Genomic DNA, 9,015 nt, shown 5'->3' with positions numbered 1-9,015 from the left:
TCCGCTCTCGGCAGCGGCCAGCTCCCTGGGCAGTCTCCCCCAGTTTCCACGGGCCTGCCGCTCTTCTCCCGGGGAAGGGGCGCAGCGCGGGTCCCTCTCGGGGTCGGTGGCGGCCTCGGCAGCGCCGGGGATGGGAAGAGAAAGTGGCCGCTGTCGCCCAATCAGCGCGTGTCTCCGCCACCCGGGACGGTCTCCTCGTCGGCCAATCGCAGCTCAGGGCTCCTGACCAAGCTTTGGGTGAAAGAACTAATAAATGCTCCCGAGCCCGGATCCCCGCACTCGGTGTCACGACGGGAGGAGACTCCGGCCGGCCGCGCTCCCGCCCCCACCCGCGTCCCCGGCTGCTCGCGCCGCTCCGCGCCCCTCCCCAGCGCCCCAGCCGCGGGGCCCTCGCCCGCGCGCAGCCAAACTTTTCCGCCCTGGGCTCCGGCTCCGGGACTCGGGGGCTTCCCTGTCTACCCCTTTCCCGGGTTCCACCTCCAGCCTCGCTCAGGACCAGGAGCGAGCGGCCCCCCTCCCCGCGCGCCTCCCTCCCTCGCCAGCCTTTTTGGGGAGGGGCTCTCCGCGCTCCGGGGAGTTCCCGAGGGTCTCCAGCGCCGCGCTCGCCGTCGTATTTCGCCTTCACCTGGATATAATTCCCAAGCGAAGCTGCCCCAGGATGACCACGCTGGCCGGCGCTGTGCCCAGGATGATGCGGCCGGGTCCGGGCCAGAACTACCCGCGCAGCGGGTTCCCGCTGGAAGGTAAGCGGGGGCTGGCGCCGCCGGGGCCCGGGACCTGGGACGCGCCGCTCCACCCTCCCCGGGGTCTCCGCCGGCTCCTTCGGCGCGGCCTGGGCGCCCTCACCCCAGGAGCTAACAGCAGGGGCGAGATCCTGCTCGATTTTCTCTCTGCAAACCGGCCGGGCGCCTTCGCGCAAACCTTGGCGGAGCCGCGCGCCTGGGCCTGCTTCCGGCAGGTCCCCGTCCCGCTGTTGTTGCGGAGATGCCGCGGCCGGGAAGGGGTGAAGCGGCTTCCGAGCGTCCGAAAGCAGCTTCTCTGCCTTCTGTCCGCCCCAAGGAGTCTCAAAATTGATCTTGGCCGCGCGCATATTTGCAAAACTCTTGCTAGGCTCGGAAGGGCTCCAGGCCGGCGCGAGGCTGCGGCGGCTTAAAGTTGCGCGGCCTGGTGCTGGGAATTTTTCGTTTTACTTGATTAATTCATTCGAATTCCATACATCTGGGAGTTTCCACTACCCTGAAGTTTCGGGTTCTGGAAATGCCAAGGACGCTGGAAGATTCGCAAGCAGAGTCCCAGGCAGTTTTCGAGGTTGAGACGCCGGAGCGGGGGGTGGCGATCAGCGGCGCACGCCCTCGGCTCTGGGGCCAGAATAAAATACCGAGACTTGGGTGGAGGCGAGGTGGCCTGCGGACAAGCCCGCCTGTCGTCTCTGTCCCGACATGTAACAGGTGACATGTGCTGCCACCTGCGGCCTCCTTTCGAGACCCTCTTTGACCTTTGGCTGTTGCACTCGTAGCCACAAACCCCAAGGCCTGTGGGCTCCCCCTTAGAAAGGGGCTGCCCAAGCGGACCGAGCTGATGTCCTCAGAGTTTGAGAAAGCCTGCTGCAACCCAAACTTCTCTATCAGGAGGCTCTTTCTAGATAAAGCACACTTTGTAGCAGGCCTCGGTTCGCTCTGGTCCCCCAAAGTTGCCAAAGTTGCCCTTGATCTAAAGAGAAGACAGGTTCTCTGGGGCGAATTATTTTTGCCCTGGCTGCTCTCTATAGACCAGATGATGGTCGCCTCTGAATTGCTCAACAGTTTGAACAAATGTGGTTGAAAAAGAGTCTCTGGCTGGGGATGGAGGTGCAGTGTTTTCCGTGGTGAGGCTGCAACATGCAGGCTGGCTATATGAATGCAGGGTTAGAAGGGCTCCTTTGGGGAGACTGTGCTTTATTCTCCCCCAAATAACTTTCTGTATTTCTTTTCACCTTCTCCTTCAGTCTCCACTCCCCTCGGCCAGGGCCGTGTCAACCAGCTTGGTGGTGTCTTTATCAACGGTAGGCCGCTCCCCAACCACATCCGCCACAAGATTGTGGAGATGGCCCACCATGGCATCCGGCCCTGCGTCATCTCCCGCCAGCTACGTGTGTCCCACGGCTGCGTCTCTAAGATCCTGTGCAGGTACCAGGAGACAGGCTCCATCCGCCCCGGTGCCATCGGGGGCAGCAAGCCCAAGGTGAGGGGCACAGCTGGGCCCTGGAGGCCTCCCCACCTGCGGTCTCTGGGTTTAGGGAACAGGGCAGGGGTCAAGGACTGCCATCCACTTGGGATTTTGTGAGAAGTTATTTTTATAATCCAAAGAAGTGTGTGTATGTGTGTGTGTGTGTGTGTGTGTGTGTGTGTGTGTGTGTTGGGAGTGGGTGGTGAGGGAACTGGGTAACTGCCTGAGGCCTGCTGCTTGATAAATACTAAAGAAAAACCCCAGTCTTTTTGCAAACAAGATATAACATGGTTTTTTTATGCCCTGGAATCCTAGATTTTCCATCAGATTAGTTTGATAGGGAAGTACCTAAAGCAGGTAAACTTCACGCGCCCACCTGTTGATTTCTTTCCCAAGTATCTTCCCAGCTCCCACCCACTGCACCAGCGTTCCCAACCAATGTAAGCAGCCCCTTTGGAGTTTCTAGTGATCTCTCTCCCAACTCCTTTCCCCAATTTCCTCCAGTCAAAATTGTCTGGAAGGGGACAAAAGCTAGCCTGGTTTGTTTTCCTCACAATGAGTGGAGGACTGAACTTCTCAAAAGCAGTTTGGTGCTATCCTCAAATTATTTTGGTTTCCTTTAAAATAAGGAAAGAAAAGTCACAGTGATTAGGGCTGAGTTTTCTTCTGGAAGTTGGGAAATCCAGTGTAATTTTCTAGTTGCCACAGGGCAAATCAGAAGAAGAACTCCAGTAAACTGAAGGCTTCCAAACACCTCATTTTTCTGCTCTCCCACCTCAGCTTCCTTTGCAGCCGTTCTAAGACGCTCTAAAAATCCTTTGTTGCTGTTGTTATGAAGATTTTAAATATTGTATTTTTTTGTTGTTGAGGTAACCTTGGCTTACAACACTGCGGATGATTTAGGGTTCACATACAGGTTCACACCTCTTCAGATAGGTCACAAGACCACACCCACCACCCAAGTAGACCCATAAATGAAAATTCCTTTTATTGAGAAAAAGAAGGACCCAGTACCCCAAATTACCCACACTTGCTATCCATGCTAACTTATATTTTTTTAACCTAGTTTTTCAACTTTGACCTTTTGTGCCACTCTTAACTTGAACTAAAATCTTGTGCTCTGAAGCTTGAGAGCCACAAGTGGCAAATCTAACTTGACTTCTGAGCCCCTTTCCAGCTTTCCTTTTTTAGTTTCATTTTCACCTTATTCTGCATAGATTCTTTTGCCCTTCTTTATTTCTAGGAATCAGAGAGCACATTCCCCCACCCCACCCCCAGGTTATAACTCCTTTTGATTTAATCCTGATTCTGGGAGCTCATCCGGGGAGCAGCTCATCCTCGGAGGCCCCCAGGCTGCTCTGGGTGGGATGATTTCCTGTCTGCCCCTGTCCAAAGTAAAGCACCTCAGCAGAGTTGGGACCTTTTACTAACAAGGGGGACATTTCCAGGGGGTGCTGGAAGGAGAACCTGACCAGGCCCAGAGGCATTGGGGGTGGCCACTCCCGACGCAGGGCACCGACCTGCCTGTTCTCTTAAAGCAGGTGACAACGCCTGACGTTGAGAAGAAAATCGAGGAATACAAAAGAGAGAACCCGGGCATGTTCAGCTGGGAAATTCGAGACAAATTACTCAAGGACGCGGTCTGTGATCGCAACACTGTGCCCTCAGGTACCAGACCCGCTCGTGTCTTCCAGGGGCGCGCGGCCCGTCGGCCCCTATTCCCCGGAGTGGCCATTCGAGCCTTCATCACCCCAAAAGTCTTCCTGGGCTCTCAGGGCCTTCCGGGGCCTGAAACATTGCAGAAGCGAATATTCTTGGGGTTTTACGGCGGGAGGGGGGCGCGGCTCGTCCTGGAGGTGGCGAGACCGCCGCAGAGGGCTCCCCAAAGAGGCTTTCCGTCGAGGAGGCAGGGCAGGAAACGCGAGGCGGAGGCCAAGCGTTTATTAATATTGATGTTCCCTTTTAAAGAGAAACAAATGTTTTGGTAACCCCAACCGAAGGGAGATGAGGCCGCGCCAGCCGAGACTCTGCCGCGGACGCAAAGGAGGGGAAGCTTCGGCGAAGGCCCGAGATCTCCCCGAGAGTCCAGGGACCATCCGGCGCCCCCGGCAGCCCGGGGGGCGGAGGCGGGAGGGTCGAGCGAGCGCTGGGCCGGCGCGAGGGCGCGCGGGAGAGTTTGTTTTTAATTAAAAGGAAACTCCCTTTTTCCCCCTGCGAGAACGCGATCTTTCAGAGCATGGATTTGTTTACCAGTCTGGAATCTGGAAAAAATAAATGGGGGAGAGTGCATTTTCTTTTGATTTTTACAATAGGAAACGATTCTGCAGCTGAAATTTAAACCCTTTAGAGCCTCCAAAAAAGTTGAGTTGCAAGAGACGGGGCCGCGGTGCTGCTTCTTCCCTGAACGCGAATTGCGGGGCGCAAAGCCTTCAGGAGGGGAGGGGTCGGGACGGGCTGGGGGGAGAAGTCTCCCAGGTTGCACCCAGAGGCCCGTCTGAAGTCCAGAAAGGACACGCTCCCTCCTGGGAAGAGGGCAAAGATGTTTCCCGGCCGTCGCGGGTGCAAACTTCCCAGACTCTCTTCTCCCGGCACCTAGACGGGATTATGGGGTGGGGGCTGCGTGGGCGCGTGGGAGGTGTTGGGGGGCTGAGCGAGCCTCCAGGGGCAGGCGGAGACCCCGGCGAGCCGCGCGGGGCAGCCACCCCAGGGCCCTGGCGGCCGGTGTGGGGCTTCCCGGCGCCCAGACCCGCCCGGCTCAACTCTCCGCGCGCCTTCCCTCCTCCTGCCCCAGTGAGCTCCATCAGCCGCATCCTGAGGAGTAAATTCGGGAAAGGCGAAGAGGAGGAGGCCGACCTGGAGAGGAAGGAGGCGGAGGAGAGTGAGAAGAAGGCGAAGCACAGCATCGACGGCATCCTGAGCGAGCGAGGTAAGTGGCCGAGCCGTGCGCGCCGCGCGGGGGGCCTGCGCCTGGGCGCACGGCGGCGCCGAGACCTGGGGAGACCCGGGCCGCGCAGCCCCGGCTCGGGCCAAGACCCCTCTTCGCTCGTAGCCACCGTCCGGCGTTCGAGGGAAAGACTAGAGATGCACTTGCCACGAGCCCCGGAGTCGTCTCTGTTCTGCTTGCTTTTTATGACATTTTCCTCCGCACTGTTCCCAGCCCGTCGGGGCCGAGAATTGGAGTTAATGGTTTAGGTGCAGGATTACCCTTTGGCCCTCTGGCAGGGAGACTGGGGGTCACTGAGCAACTCGGGGCGGGGTGGGGGTGGGGGAGGCTGCGGACGGTCTGTGAGCCCTCGGAGGTGGAAAGAACTTTTTCGCCCTCAGGACAGGCCTGGGTCTCCGGAGAGTTTCCGTCAGGAGAGGGGGAGAGGGAAAAGGGAAGGGGGAGTCAACCCCAAACGCCAAAACTCTTGGCAGTGGGACCCCCAAATTGTACCACTTCGGCTGCCTTGTAAGTGAGTGTGAGTTGGCTGGGGTTTTTTTTTTGTTGTTGTTCTAAGTTGGTTTTCAATTGTGGTAGGGTTGGGTTTCCTGGAAAGTAAAACTAGCTAAGCTAAGGGTTACAAAACCGAGGGGATCTGGGTTCTTGGGCCTGCAGTGCTGGCACCCTTTTTCTGCCCAGAGGTGCTGACCACCTGTAGGCATCCAGAGAAAGCCTCCCCCTGGGAGCCAGGAGTGCAGGCTGCTTCCCTTTTCCCTGCTGGGAGGGGTCTTCAGACTCCAGGGGTACCAACCCAACCCCCTCCAAATCAACCCTGTGGGAGTTAAACTGCCAGCAGCTTCTCAGGAGATGGCTGCACCTCTTAAAATATTCAAAGCTGGGGAGCCACCACCACTGGGGTTGCCTCTCCTGTGTCCAGTACTTTCTTGGTTTGATTTGAGTTTTGTGTCACCCTAGAAGGGCAGGTGAGCTTGGTATGGGAACTCCTGAAACCAGCCAGAGCTGCACCCCTCCCCCCCAGTCAGGTAATGTCCAGGGCAGGACTGTGGTTTGTTCCCATTACCTTCATTCCCTGGGGGTGACCTGCTAGCCCTCGGGAGCAGCAGCCTTACAAACCAATGCAAAATCTCTACACCATCTCCATGAGCCACTGATATTTAGACATACAAAGCCAAATGACTGATTTCAGGGATAACAGAAGTGAGGTGCTTTGGCACACATGGCACCAAAGGAGCGCCTCTAAACCCTATGGCAGATTGGAAGGGAGATATGGACCAGGCTGCTTTCTTCCCTTTAAAGCAGAGACCCCACAAAGACTCAGCCTTAGTCCCTCCTTTTGGAGGGGTGCATTTCTACTCTAGTCTCTGAGAAGGTACCCCAGGCTTTTATTCCAGGGCTGTATGTAATAGAGGTGCTGGGGAGGGAAAAAGGGTAGAAGCCAGCCAATCCCAAACCTAATGGGCCCCTGGGGGGGGGGGGGCGGGTAGGGCAGGAGGCCTGAGTGGTCAGAGAGGCTTGGGAAGGGGGCAGCGATGTGTGATTTTGCTACTTGTTGCTGGAGGCGCCAGCCAGGCAGATCAGCAGTTCTCTGGAAGCACAGGCAACCGAGGCCCAGGAGACAAAACGCCCCAAATGAGCTGGTCAAACATTTGTACAACTTTTCCAGCTTTTACAAAGAAGGCCTTCTCTACACAATCTACACTTGGAGATGAACTTGGGAGACAAAGCCGGGAGAGTCCATTGAAACTCACACTTTAGCTCGGCCCAGACAAAGCTCCAGCTCGAAGCAGCTTGATGTGAACAAAGGAAGGCAACCTTTTTATAATTCAAGGAGAAAAGAAGAGAAAACAGCCCCACAAAGGGCCGAGAATAGACATTATGGGCTTGCAATGAGGGATGAATTATTCAATGAGCCCCAATAGCTGCTGCGCCAGGAAGTTTTATGGACTCTTCAGTGTGGAAAAAGTGGCCATTTCACCTACAAAATGTTTCTAGTCTTTTGGGCCGTCTAGCTGGGCCGACGGCCATTGAAGGGCAATTGCTACCGTTTTTAAAAATCAGAGTATTCTCCCCAGCGGGGCCTATATGGTGAAAACACACACACCTCCGAGGCTGAAGCCTAATTTAATTTGGGGTTGTCAAGGAAGATCCAGCTCAGTCTCTTTAGACACTCTAGCTCCCTTTCCAGAAAAGCCCTGGAGGGCAAGAGAGGCCCCCCTGAGACAGGACAGAGTGAAGTGGAGTTTGAAGGGAAGTTTAGAAACCTCGAAAAAATCTCCTCTGTTGTTTGGGCATCCAAATCACAGAACTTTCCGCTTGTAAAACACAACGAATATTGATGAAGGGCTCTGTGCGCCCTGGCAGAGGCTGGCTAAGGAGGGACCTTTGGATGTCCTGTCCGGTGTGCTGCGTTCTCCGGAGGTTCCAGTTTCCTTGAGGCTGGAGGGTGCTGCTGAGACTGGTTTTGGGGAGACATCTCTGCTAGTAAGACTCGGCACCCCGAGAGAGAGGTCCTCTGGAAGAGGTCAGAACCACCCTCGTTCCTAGCTCCAGGGTCTCGCCCTTTCTTCCAGCTGGCCCCTGGCACCTCCCCAACTTTCCAGTCTCTCGCCCAATCCACGAACAGCGCAGCGTGTCTACCCGGTGCGCTCAGGCCAGTGCGCCCTGGCGCGCACTGGACGTTGTGCGCCCCCGTTGGGTTCATCTACCCAGCTGCGTCGCCTGAGCGGAGAGAGAGGGCTGGGCAGCCAGGGGACCCCCCCCTTTCCCCACCCCCACCCCTACCCTCCACCCCCCACCAACCATCTCCGCTCCCTGCCGGCACCGAGATTGGAGCAGGCGCAACCCAGGAGCAAAGCTCTCGTCGCCGCATCTGGGCTTGTGGGCTCGGCCTGCGCTGCGGCCACTCAATGGGCGCCTCTGTTCCTCCCCCGGCGCGGCCGAGCGGGCCCGCGGGCGCCGCCACAATGGGCCGCCCCCACTCCTGCGCCCTGCGCCAAAGCGCCGCGCCGCGCCGCCCCCTCCCCTGTGCTCCGGCCGGCTCGAAGCTTAGCTCGCCGGGCTGCAGCCGACTCAATTGCCTCCTTTATGTCCTTCTCACTTTCATCTAGACACAGCCCGCCTCCCCCCTTCTCCTGCTTTTTTTTTTCTCCCTTGCCTGAGGCTCACATTAGTGAAATTTCTGCAACCTCCCCCCATTTTTTTCTTATTTTAAAGAAAGCCCTTAACACAAAAGCAGTGACTAATCAATAGAAACTGCTCCTTCATCATCTCCCCTCCTCTTCCCCTCCTCCTGCTGCTGCTGCTGCTGCTGCTGCGTGACGCTTTTCCTGTTTGTGAGTTTTGGGAAACATTTTTGCTTTGTGCCGTAATGGAATTAGAGGACAGATGAGGGCTGTGCATGGACACGCGACAGCAAGACTCGCGCTTAAATATTTAGATGCGACGTTACAATTACCGACTTGTTGCGATGGCTTTGAAGTGGCAACTGGGGAGTTCAGGGGGAGAGAGGCCAGATCGCCAAATTGATGTTTTGATTGGGGCTGCAGATACACTTTGGGAGGACTAACCCCCCTGAAAGTCACCAGTGCGCGTGGGAGTTTGCAGCAATTGCATAGATTGGCCTAAGAGACCCCAAGCATGGGGGGGGGGTTCGCCCCTGCGCCTGTCGTCTCGCTCCTGTCCTATTTGCCATTTATAAAACAACAACAACAACAACAACAAGCAGTTCGGCTTTTTTTTTTTCCTTTTGAGAAAGTAAAAGTGACAAAAGTTTTACTGGAGTCCCATTTTTGTAAACTCGTGAGCTTTTGTAATAGGAACGAGGACAACGTCAGCTTTTCAACAGCACATAAAACAAAGTCATTAAA

The 9,015-nt window shown here is 56.3% G+C and overlaps 1 protein-coding gene across 3 annotated transcripts in view; it reads left to right on the top strand.

Moving 5' to 3' along the window:
* Positions 1 to 275: 275 nt before the first annotated feature.
* PAX3 (paired box 3) overlaps positions 276 to 9,015 on the top strand; it is a 96,743-nt gene continuing 88,003 nt past the window's right edge. For 2 of the 3 annotated variants that reach the window (XM_037521909.2, XM_037521907.2), the window contains exons 1-4: positions 276 to 743; positions 1,985 to 2,220; positions 3,744 to 3,873; positions 4,997 to 5,131. In XM_037521909.2, coding sequence (XP_037377806.1) covers positions 659 to 743; positions 1,985 to 2,220; positions 3,744 to 3,873; positions 4,997 to 5,131 — 586 coding nt within the window. In that variant the 5' untranslated portion in view covers positions 276 to 658. The remainder of the gene's footprint in view (positions 744 to 1,984; positions 2,221 to 3,743; positions 3,874 to 4,996; positions 5,132 to 9,015) is intronic. The other variant, XM_037521908.2, reaches the window with a different exon arrangement.

The sequence above is a fragment of the Talpa occidentalis genome, unplaced genomic scaffold (assembly GCF_014898055.3).
Source record: "Talpa occidentalis isolate TD23 unplaced genomic scaffold, MPIMG_talOcc4v2.1 talOcc4.3, whole genome shotgun sequence".
Taxonomy (NCBI): domain Eukaryota; kingdom Metazoa; phylum Chordata; class Mammalia; order Eulipotyphla; family Talpidae; genus Talpa; species Talpa occidentalis.
Note: the sequence above shows the minus strand (reverse complement) of the source record. Positions and strands in the feature narration are given on the sequence as shown.